This window comes from Callospermophilus lateralis, chromosome 9, assembly GCF_048772815.1.
Source record: "Callospermophilus lateralis isolate mCalLat2 chromosome 9, mCalLat2.hap1, whole genome shotgun sequence".
NCBI classification, from domain to species: domain Eukaryota; kingdom Metazoa; phylum Chordata; class Mammalia; order Rodentia; family Sciuridae; genus Callospermophilus; species Callospermophilus lateralis.
In genome coordinates, this window is record NC_135313.1 from 34,048,587 (window position 1) to 34,061,119 (window position 12,533).

The 12,533-nt window shown below is 39.3% G+C and overlaps 1 protein-coding gene across 1 annotated transcript in view; it reads right to left on the minus strand.

Moving 5' to 3' along the window:
• Positions 1–12,533, minus strand: part of LOC143407525 (aldehyde oxidase 2) — a 67,600-nt gene that overhangs the window by 6,688 nt on the left and 48,379 nt on the right. Inside the window, exons 27-31 of the mRNA XM_076866837.2 lie at positions 10,667–10,894; positions 7,024–7,119; positions 5,003–5,131; positions 2,113–2,187; positions 1,080–1,132 (exon numbers count right to left, since the gene is read on the minus strand). Coding sequence (XP_076722952.2) covers positions 1,080–1,132; positions 2,113–2,187; positions 5,003–5,131; positions 7,024–7,119; positions 10,667–10,894 — 581 coding nt within the window. The remainder of the gene's footprint in view (positions 1–1,079; positions 1,133–2,112; positions 2,188–5,002; positions 5,132–7,023; positions 7,120–10,666; positions 10,895–12,533) is intronic.

Sequence of the window (12,533 nt, forward strand, 5' to 3'; positions counted from 1 at the left end):
TGGAATGTGTATTCAGACTGAGGGCTGGATTGTTGTCTTCCTGGGTAGATGAACTCAGGAATTTGGAACTCATTGCATATGTGCACTGCGCCAGGCTGTTGCCTATTTCCGCCCCGTCCCATGACATTGCTTTGCTATTTCGTTTGTGTGTGCATGTGTAATTTGATATTCCATCAGATTATAAAAGCAATGGCTTCTACTTCTTGTTTTTTTTTTTTTTTTTTTTTTTGTGGTGCTGGAATGGAACCCAGAAGTGCTCTCCCACTGAGTTATACCCCACCCCCACCTTCAGCTCTTCACTTCTTGAAAGTGACTACCAGTTCTCTTTGTTCTATTCAATTGGCTTGCATTTACCAAGACTCTCCCCACTGACAGACACTGCATAAATGATGATTATGATTATCACCTTGCCCATCATCTTCTGCCCTGCTAGGAACTCCAAAAGAGAAAGTTTCCATCATAAAGAAAGGGAGGTTTGTGCAACTCAGTTGCAAGTTATTTCTAATACTAAAATATTCCTACTATTCACAATAAAAGATATAGTAAATAATGATTAGATAAGTCAAATTGAGTTTGTTAGGCCTAATATATTTTTATTTTTATTTTTTTAATTTATTTATTTATTTTTTAGTTATTGGCGGACACAACATCTTTGTTTGTATGTGGTGCTGAGGATCGAATCCGGGCCGCACACATGCCAGGCAAGCACGCTACTGTTTGAGCCACATCCCCAGCCCCTAATATATTTTTATTATTAAATATTTCTTTAAAAATAAATCAAAGGCCTATGTGAAATCACAGAATTTTGAGTTTAGAAGAACTTTAGCAACCATACAATAAAATCTTAATTACAGATTACAGAATTTAGGCCCAGAGCAACTGGGTTACCTCAACTTTTTTTAGCTAAGTTAAGGTACTTTAATTTTAAGGCTTGGGTTGGGAGCTCAGCGGTAGCATACAAGCCTAGCATGTTTGAGGCACTGGGTTCGATTTTCAGCACCACATAGAAATAAATAAGTAAAATAATGATCTATTAACAATTTAAAAAAACTTAAAAAAAAAGATACTTTAATTTTTACCTGAAGTATCCAGTGGCTGAGAGACTGATTCTTCGCTCAAAGGCTGCTTCTATCTGCAGAATGGGCATATGTAGTCAAAATGAAGTAGATATACCATTTGATAAGTAAAAATGAAAAAATTCTATATTATCAAAATTGACATCAGATTGTTGCTGGTGCTTTGCCCTTAATAGTATACTATCATAGTAATTTACCCTCAGCTGGCATCATGACAATTTCTCTCTGATTAAGTTTCTTTTCTTAAATTTATTTATTTTTTTATTTTGTTTGTTCTTTTTAGATATACATGACAGTAGAATGCATTTTGACATATTATACATAGATGGAATATAACTTATTCTAATTAGGATCCCATTCTTGTGGTTGTACATGATGTGGAGTTTCACTGGTGGTGTATTTATTCTGATTGAGTTTAGAAGTTTGTATAAAACAAAGGTAAACTGGAAACCTGCTTCATATTCATGTTATACAGGCTAAATTCACAAGTTATTTGGGTTTCATTTCTAAGTGTTAAAATTCTAGTAAGTGTATGTACGTAAATATGAGATAATTGTTCTAATGAAAACAGATGTCGGATATTGTGAGGTTGGATTAAGTGAGTCATTTATCTTGAGACATATTCAATAGTAACGAGGCCTTTTAGTTTTCTTCCTCCCTACCCAAACTATCAATATCTTTGACTTAAGAAGGCTCAGATTTTCTTCTCCTGTTCTACTTAGGTAGAGTGGGTAAAGTCCTCTGAGTATTCTTCATACACTTCCCTTTCTTTTCCCGGTGACTGCTATTTCCTGTGCACACTCTGGGTACAATCTGGCAGGCATCCTGGCATGCCTTTCTCAATCTTTCTGCCCTTTCACAGAAATCCACTCAATTGGAGAATAACTTTCTCGGGGGAAGAAGCATGCTATAGCACTGTGACAGAGACTTAGAGAAACTGTCTTATGTGGACTGACCGTGCGCTGCTGTGACACTCTCTAAGCACTGCTTCCGATTATTTCCTCATTTGTAATAACAAATGCAGAGGAACGCTTACCCAGTTTTCCCATGTGCCTTCTGGATTTTTCTTAATGATTGGCTCAAGGCGTTTCAGAAGGATCTGACAAGCATTCTTTTTTTTTTTTTTTTTTTTTTTTTTTAAAAGAGAGTGAGAGAGGGAGGAGAGAGAGAGAGAGAGAGAGAGAGAGAGAGAGAGAGAGAGAGAGAGAGAATTTTTAATATTTATTTTTTAGTTTTTGGCGGACACAACATCTTTGTTTGTATGTGGTGCTGAGGATCGAACCTGGGCCGCACGCATGCCAGGCGAGTGCGCTACCACTTGAGCTACATCCCCAGCCCCTGACAAGCATTCTTAAAGAAATAAAGAAGACAGCCACATCAATGTTTATAGTAGCTCAATTCACTATAGCTAAACTGTGGAACCAACCTAAATGCCCTTCAACAGATGAATGGATAAAGAAAATGTGGTATATATACACAATGAATATTATTCAGCCTTAAAGAAGAATGAAATTATGGCAATTGCCATAAATGGATGGAGCTGGAGAATATCATGCTAAGCAAAATAAGTCAATCTTCAAAAACCAAAGTCTGAATGTTTTCTCTGATAAGCAGATGCTGATCCATAATGGCTGGGGTGGGGTAGGGAAGAATAAAGGAATTTTGGATTGAGCAGAGGGGAGTGAGGGAAGGGAAAGGGTGTGGGGATGGGGTGGATGGTAGAATGAGATGGACATTATTACCTTATATATGTGTATGATTACACAAACAGTGTGACTTTGGACCATGTTCAGCCATGTTCCATTTGTGTACAATGTGTAAAAATGTATTCTACTCTCATATACAACTAATTAGAACAAATTAAAAAATTAAACAAGAAAAGAAATAAAGAAGAAAATCCACATTAGGAAAGAGCCTACTGGTTAGGGTTTGTGTAAAAGACTATTCATTGATCATTCATTTGGTCAGAAAATGTTTATAAAGGGCTTGCTCCTGCTGATCTGGGAACAGAGATAATACAGCCCCTGCTCTTAAGTATCTGTTACTGGAGGGTTTTTTCCCCTCTTCATGATACACTTCCTGTGAAAATATGGGTTCAACTGAATTTATATTCCCAGATCTTCTTTCTTAGATGAATCAGATTTTTAATTCCTTCTTCTGCTTTTTTACATCTTTATTCTATACTTTCTTTTGCATTTTCCAGCAACTAAAATAAATGGAATAAACATTTCATTTTCCTTCAAATTTGTGCTCTTCAGTCTGAAGCAATGACATGCTAATGACCCTCCAGGTCTGAAACACTGAATTCTCTGTTCATCCTTCCATCTGTTCATCCACTTACCATCAAATTGCTACAATGAAGGCCTTGGCTTTGGGTTTGAAATGAGAACATAAGAAACTTGACCTATAATAACCTAGATCCACAAAATTTCTAATCCTTAAAATAGAAACCTGAAACTCAACATGCAGGAAGATAGATTAACACTTAGTTTGAGTTGACAACTCCCATCACACAGACCTGTTTCCCTCCTAGGTTGGATTCTACCCCAAACTGGATCTGATGAATTTGAGGTTTTTCACAAATTTGTTCTGAGCAAAATAGAGTTCTTGCTTTTTGACCCTTTTATATGTCACCATATAGGTAAGACTGATTGGAAATCAGTGCTTCTGGGCGGCATCTATTCAGTGTCCAGCGTGGCGGGGTGGGGGCGGGGGGCAGGAGATATGTCTCTAATAATGTTCTAATGGAAAAGTGAATAGTTTGTAACAGAAACTTTATGAATACAGTATCTTTTACTTCAAAAGTATATGCAATCAGCTGAGTGTGGTGGCGCTCAAGAGGCTGAGGCTGGAGGATAGAGAGTTTAAAGATAGCCTCAGCAAAAGTGAGACGCTAAGCAACTCAGTGAGACAGTAATAAATACAAAATAAGGCTAGGGATGTGGCTCAGTGGTCAAGGACCCCAGAGTTCAATCCCTGGTACCAATAAATAAATAAATAAATAAAAATTTAAAAAGTATATGCAATCAGATATTTGAATTAGAGACTAGGAAGTCATGATTTTATTCTGAAATAGTGCAAATTTAGTGCTTGTTAAAGACATCAATTAGAAAATAAGTACAAAGAAAAGCTGAGTACTCTGGTAGAACCACACTGATTATAACACTATACCTGTACCATATGTGCTTGGCTGGGGTTTGGCTGACCTGCCTGCCTGCCTATAAGAACTTGCTTGTGCCAGGGGAAACTAGCACAGCTCCGTTTTTCTTGGTACTGAAATGTCTTTTGTGTCTCCCAGGAACAGAGATTCCCTGTTCACCAAAATTCTTTCTCCCTCCTTCCAAGGTACCTATGCATATGGTTTGCCACTACTCTACATTTCCCAACCCCCCTTGCAGTTAGATATGGTTCAAGACTAGTTCTGCTTATAGATTATGAGTGGAAGTGACTTGCATCTCTTCCAGGTCTGGCCTGGAGTCTTCCTCATGGGCCCTTCCTTGCATATTGGAGTGATGGGGCTCAAGGCTACCTTGAAAGCCCCTTGTTGCAGATGATGGAGCCACTATCACAGGTGGGCACGTGAATGACCAGATGCTCCCTCTGGACTGATATGTATGCAAGAAAAGGACTTCTATTGTGTTTGAGCCATTATATTCTGCATCTATTTTTCACCTCATGTTAGCTTACTCCAAGTAATATACTCTCTCTTTTTAAAAATTTTTATATTGAAGAGTTTATTTGAGCATTTGAGGACTCATGAATCAGACAGCACTTGACATTCTGATACACTCTCTTGACATTTTGATTATCCTATGATCATGTTAGCGACACAGATGATTTCTCTGAAGCTAATTGTTGTACCTTTATCCAGCTAAGAAAACAGGAGATTTGGGGAAAGCACACTAGGGAAAGACAGGAGAGATCACCTGCACAGCTCTGCCATTGACATCTGCACCGACGGACGCTGCTGTTGCAATTGTATTAGGCACCGTTGCTGTGCTTGTTTCACAGATGTGCAGATAAGACATGGGGACTTTTAATTCACGGCTGGCCACCTATGGGAAAGGAAAATATTTTCAAGTCCACAAGGATTTCTATGAAGACTTAAGTCATTACTTTTCCTTAATAATAAAAAATTACATTCATGATAGACTTTAAAAACCTAAGCTAAATAATTTTTTAAATAATTTTAAATTATTTAAATTTAAATAATGTTTCTAAATAATTTTAAATATGCATGCATGCATTAATTTCATTTAATGTATGCATTAAAATAACTTTTCAATAGTACCTTACTCTGGTTTTTAAGGGGTATTTTTTTGTCTTGATAATATGTCAAAGTGCTTTTTCTTTTCAAATTTCTGCCTTTAGAACATTAAAGTTGAGATTTTTTTAGGAACTTATTTGTTGGAGTGATAGGAAGAAATTGAGACAGATGATGAATAGATAGAGATTAATTAGATTGATTGACTCAAAATTTGCTCTGAAGTCTGTTGGTGTCAGATGAACTTGGAAAGACTGTGAGGTCTTCCTTCTTGCCTTCATCTCATCTTAACTTTAGTTTATTCCTTTTTTTCTTCTATTTGTTCCCTCTTGTTTATACTTCTCTAGTATTTGCTCTTTGTGGTCTTATTTTCTGTTTGTTTTCTTCTAGCTTCTCTAGGAAATACATGTAGAAGTTAAGATATTTAATCAGAAAGAAATGAAAAAAAAAAGAGGAGCAAAGAAATGAGAAGGAGAAAGGTAGGAAGAAAAAAAAGCACTATTTTGGCTGCTGTCAGCTTTTTTTGTGTTTGTTTGTTTTTGTAAAAACACCTTCTCAAGATGTCTGTAGGTATGTATTTGTTCTTGTCCCCAAATGCCAATCTTTTAATTAAGGCCACTAACTATTGAGTTTTCCCACAAAGATGCAACATTAAGAAAAAAAAAAAAAGAAAATATTATTGTTTCTTAGCTGTGAAAATCCAAAAAGAATGTACTGGTTCATTCAACTGAGAAGGACAGATGGAGCTAGTGTCAGGTTATGTCTACAGGTAGGAACTTTATGTTCTTTTAAGTTCTCTTGGCCTCTTGCTTTATTATTATTATTTTTTCTACATGTTCCTTACAACAGTAGACAGGCTATTTACATGGCACAGAATTGCCAGCCACTCCGGGCCTACAGCATAATCTCTAGCATCTACCTGTTTGGGACACTGATTGGCTTACATGAGTCACTCCCTCTCTTCCTGCAGCAGGTTGAGGTTCGGAATTGGTTAGGCCCAGATCTTGCAGCTATATCAGTGGCAGTTGTGGGAGCAAGGAGGACGATGGGGTTAAAAGGAAACTGAACTGAGTGAGGAGTACTTTAGAACCATGTAAAATGTCGTTCTAATATTCTGATAATGAAATATTCTGATAATGAAAATATTCTGATAATGAAAAGTTCTAAATGTGCACTGTAACAATCGAATACATTTGTCACAAGGTTAAATGTATTCAATATAGGGGATTATTCTTTTATTCTTCTAAGATATTCTTCCTACTTTCCATGTATATGTATATATTAACATATCCTTTTAAAATATAGGATGATAGTTGATGAAATATCTGCTCTTCAAATAAAATGCCAGCAACCTAACATTGTTGTGTGAAATAAAAAAATATACCTACTGGTCTTAAAATAGAATACCTGAAAAACTCCTCTCTTGATAAACCAGCATGGAACACCCTCCATATGCTCTATGGGCTCATGAGTGGCATCTTCACTAACAACCGCCTCCATCCCTATGCCCTGGAGCAGTATTACACACATGTGGGATTTCTGCCACCTCAATAACTGTATTTTGTATGTAAGAAGACTTTCAACTGAATAGTCAGGGTGTTAGAGTTTGAATCATCATTTACCCAAATTTCAGTCATGTCAACAATGTGATAGAAATTATTGATTTAATTACACTTGTTTTACCTGCAGCATTTTTGTGTGAATCCCTTGTCCTAGTTCGTTGCCTCCATGTGTGACCAATACAGACCCATCTGTGTAGATATGAACAAGTGCAGCTGCCTATAAAACAATCCAGAAGGCACAGCTCAGTGCAAGGTGGCACTCAGGAAGTTTAAAGTAAGACATGAGGTGGGGAGCTGGGTGCTGTGGCACATGCCTGTAATCTCAGTGGCTCAGGAGGTTGAGGCAGGAGGATTGAGATTTCAAAGCCAGCCTCAGCAAAAGCGAGGCACTAAGCAACTCAGTGAGACCCTGTCTCTAAATAAAATACAAAATAGGGCTGGGGATGTGGCTCAATGGCCTGAGTTCAATTCCCAGTATCCCCCTCAAAAAAAAAAAAAAGAAAGAAAGAAAGAAAAAGAAAAAAGAAAAGAAAAAGAAAAAGAAAAAAAATCAGATGGGGAAATACATCTCACAGAGCACTGAGGGTCAGAGAGGCAGGGTTTTCTGGTACAATTCTCAAGCTTACTTCTGGTTTGTGCAAAAAGTCACCTGTAAAGCAGTTTAGGAACCCGGGCAGTCAGAATACTTTTAGAAACCTCAGGAGTTGTGAGTATTGGTTCCAAATGTTTGAAAGTTGGCTCCTGCTTAAAGTCCCTGGCTGACCATAAAGCAAATGAATTTAATACTTTATTAGCTCTACACATATGAAAAGGAACATGACGTGGTTCTTCTTCAAGTAGTTCACAACAAAATGGGGAGACAGGGTAGAATCCAGGCATCATAGTATACCATGATCAGTGACACTCTGAGATATAGGGGCCCTGGGAGACATCAGCAGACAGGTCCAACTTCTCCCATGCTGCTCAGGGTTGGGGTCTCTGAAGTGACAACTGAATGGAGTCAGGAAGGAGAGAAGGATTTGCCAGTGGACAAGGTAGGCAAAATCTCCCTATTGCCTGTGAGGGAACACCCTGCTCCTATAACAACATAAAGCCCTTTGGTTCTGTTTTTGTTGCTTTTTTCCAGCTTCATCCCTTCCCTTGCCCCACTGCTGTTCCTCTCTGACCTGGACTCTTACTTATGCTGTTCTCTATTCCTGGATTGCTCCTCCTCCTGATCTTTCCCTGTCTGCTCAGACTCCAGACTTATACCCACAGTCTCTGTTCTGTTAACATTCCCCTGAATGCTTTTCATCCCATCTGGAAAAGATCAATCCGCCCCTTCTCTGTAGTTCCTTTTACCAGAAGAATTGGGTTGAATAATGTTCCTGTCTCCCTGCTGCTACTCCAACCACTGCCATTCATGCCACTTAGCACCTCCAATGTAACCTTATTTGGAAACAGTCTTTGCTGATATAATTACTTAAGGTGAAGTTAGACTAAATGAGAGGGTCTATAGTGACAGGTGTCCTGATAAGACCATGTGAAGACACCAGGGAAGGTGCCTATGGAAAGATGAGTTGGTCATTGGAATTATGCTGCCATAAGCCAAGCAGTAGCAGGAGCCACCAGAGGCTGGAAGAGGCAAGGAAGGAGTCTTCCCAGAATCCAGAAGGGGAGAGACCTGCTGATACTTTGATTTTGGACTTTCAGTTTCTCAAACTGTGAGAGAATAAATTTGTTGTTTTAATCTACCTACTTTGTGGCATAAATAGTGTTCATGGACTAAAACAAGAGATAACAAACTCTGCCAAGAAAGGGCCCCTGATCCTGTGCACCTTTGTGTCCTATGGAGAACTTCGAGCAGATCTGAATCACAGAGACACTCTACAAAAGTTTGCAGAGTAGATGGATGGTAAGGTGGAAGAAGGAGGGATTAAGATTTCAGCCCATTCCTGTCTGGAGATGCCTGAAGGCCCCAGGAAGGCTTGGAGGGGCGGGGAATGCCAAAGTGTGTAGGCGCTAATAACAGTCTTTCCCCACTGTGGGTCTTGGACTCCCTCTGAGAACACTGTTCTCACTGTCAGTAGAGAGTAAGGGATCTGATCCTACATTGTGAGTCATCAGCTGACCTGAAATAACACCTCTCCACTCCTAGCCTTGGTTCCTGGTGCATCAATTTAGAACTGAGGGGAAGACAAGGCCTTTCAGATGGAGATTTAAAGTCATTGCTTGATTTATTTGTTTATTTATTTTTTGGTGAGATGAGGAGTTGGCTCCCATGGATGAGAGCAGTGAGGCTGTGGTTTAGTGAGAAGTGAACATCTAGGTGAAGAGAGGTGTGATAGAACAAAAAATTATTATTTAGTCTTTGTAGTTGGTTCTTGGTACAGAGCTTCTAAAACCCTGGAATGTGTTATTGTCCCAGGAGACTTCACTCATTTCAGACACCAAGGTCAAATGGGGTGCCAGACTATTCACAGTCTGCCTGCTGACAGTTGATTTGGGATTTTCACTAGACCTGCTCAGTTTTGGTCATTTTCTGGAACAAAGAACTCAGGAAAGCACATTCCTTATGATGCTTACCAATTCATTATAAAAGACACAACTCAGGGAGAGCTGAATGAAGAGACACATGGGGCGGGGCATGGGGGGAAGGACTGTCTTTTGTCTGTTAATGAGATAACTCATGGATGCCTAGGTGACTTTAGGATGAGGGGACTGGTGTGTGCATGTGAGTGTGCATGAGTGTGAGCATCCTTCAGCCCTTCCCACCTGTCCGGGTGGGGGGATTCTGGGCTGGTGAACCCCCAGAAGGCACAGGTGCTCTGTGTCCCTCTCAGTTGGTATTGGAAAAGACAGAATATTTGGTGTCAGAAAGAAACCATACAGGCAGCTGTCTGGGATCCCAGCCATTGATCCAGTCCAGCTTGCAGACTTTCTAGCTAAACTTCCTCATCTGTTTATAGAATAGGTACCTTTCCCTGGAAAAGAAATGTGACTCAGAAGCCCAGGACATCTCATCCTACCCATAGGAGCAAGAACCCGAGAAGGTCCCTCTGGGCTGGCCTGGAGAGGGGCTTAGGGCTGTCCTGGGTGACTTCCAGTGTTCCAGGAACCCTGCCAAGTGCTCTGCATTCCATATTTCACAGAATCCTCATCAGTCTGAAGAGAGAGATTATTATTATAACATTTTATGATGGAGGAAGCTGAGATTCAGAGAGGTTAAATAACTTGCTTTGACATACACACAAGGAGATCTAATGTGTGTAAGATTTTTCCCAGTTGCTGGGTTTTCTAATTTTGGTGGTCCGTAATGGCGTAACAACCATTCCCAGTTTTCTAACAGCCTTCCTGCCCATGACTCATTGGGATACAGGGAAGACTTGTCCGTCCCAGTCCTCACATTATTTAAGTGACTCATCTGCATGCTGACCTTCCTCTTTCCTTTGGCTGGTGAATGACTTGCCTCTTCCATTTGCACATTTACCTTGGAAGATTTCTAATGCCCACTCCCATTTCCCCACCAGAACTGACAGATTCTTTAGAGAGGAAACTGCCAGCTGGGAGAGCAAAATGGAATGACTTCTCTGCCTAAGACTTAGCAGGACACCAAGAAGTTTTGTGGTCTCTGGGTATACAGACGAGGAGTAGCCTATTTTCCCCCACCCTGTTCCCTGAGACCCTTGAGCTCAGAAAGCACAGCAGGTGTTGTGGGTTCCTGTTCCTTTCTGAGTAGTGGGAGGCAATGGGGCCAGGAGTGTTCTGCCAGGAGGGTGACTTACCTGATGAAAGCTTGTTGCAGCAAAGCCCACAGAGAACTTCATGGGGATAATGGCAATGCCTTTCTTCTTCCAGTAGTTCTTCTTGTTGAACTCTTCCACTTGCATTCTTCTGCTGTGAAAGGAAGATCTTTCCAGACATTCATTCCAACATCTTATCAGGGTCTCAGGGCTGAATGCTTGTTTGTAGATGGTTTTATCAACTGTCTTATACATGTTTTTCTCCCTAATCTGAAGGAGATGGGAAATACAGTCAGTAGTTGTGGTAAGACAGACACTGACCACCAAACACACTTAAAAAGTCTTTCCATTAAACTACAAACTTTGGTAGGGGGAAGGTCATTTTTTTTTCTTGTTTTCTTTGAATAGCATGTGGTGCTGTGAAAACAATTTTTAAAATCTCTTCATTAATGCATATTTTAAGGTAGCTCCCCTACCCCCAGAAGTGGCAGGCAGTGGATAATGCCATGCCCTAGGCCTAGGGAAGCAGATTTTTCTTTTTTCCCCACAAGGTTCAGAGGATGAAGCAGAGCTGATAGACAGTCTATTAAAACCAAGATTTAATGTCATAACTGAGGATTTGTTCTGCTACAGAGGAATATATTTGTATATAATGACAGAGAATCTCCTCTAAGTTTTCCAATTGCCTTTGGAATGTATGGTTAAGTTTTTTAAAGAATTTATTTGAATAGGGTGTGTTTTATAGCTTGGGAACTTGGAACACTCAAAGAAAAAAGTCTATTGAGAAATACCCAGGGGTTTTTCATTATCCCCATCTTGTTCCAATAACAATAAAAGGATTACTGTGTTGTTATCAGCGACAACACTGGAATAATACTATGTATTTTATGAGAACAAATATTTTAATGAATGAGAATTCATTCGATTCTGCAGGAACACTATTGAAGTGAATGGTCTTGTCTTCATCTTATGGATAAGGAAACTGAGCCACAAAGAGTGACTCTCTTTGTTCTTGGGGTACTTCTTGCCTAGATTACCTTCCCACCACTTGTACCTATTGTTCCTCAAGGCCAATCTCAAGTGCCATCTTCTCCAGAAAGTTCTTCCTGATTCCTCTCCCTTCAAGCCACTGTGATGTCTTCTTCCTTTGTGCCCATGATACATTTATCTGATGTCTCTTAAGAAATCTATTGTTTCCCTGGTACAATATTAGGTGTTCTTTTGTGTGGAGACCCTTGTCAATCTCCTCGACAATCACAAAGTATAAACCTGGAGGTCCCTGTTGAATTTAGGGATAAAGAAGTTCAAGAAACAATGCCTAGAGAGTCCTTGCTGGTGCAGAGGGTCTATATTGCAGAAAGAGGCTGGAAGTGGAAAAAGTAGACTAGGGTCTGATTGGAATGTGTGAGAAGTAAAAGAGTATTATCAACAATTACCCCAATTACCGAGGCTGCCTCTCCCTGTTCTAGTATACTGTACAACCTGTGTGCTTTCTAGTATATTACATAAAATAATATTTTTAGAGGGTATTCATTTGGCAGTATCTCTCAGAAGCTTTTCAGTGCACCAGAAGTCCATTTCTATAAGTTTAGTTTATCCTAGATACACCTACACAATGGGGTAAAATACACCCTTGATACATATGTAACCAAGATGTTTATTGCAACATGATTTTGATAATCAAAATGAGTCACAACCTAAAGGTGTATCATATTACAAAGTCATGAAAAAAAAAAAGAATAGATCATTCCACTGACATGGTAAGATGACCATGACATATTGTCAGGTAGAAAAATAAATGTATAGAATGATATGTATATTATGGTTCCATTTCGATAAGTAACTATGTGCACATATATAGAGAGTATGTCAATATTTATATATATGTATGAATACAAATGGATGGGTA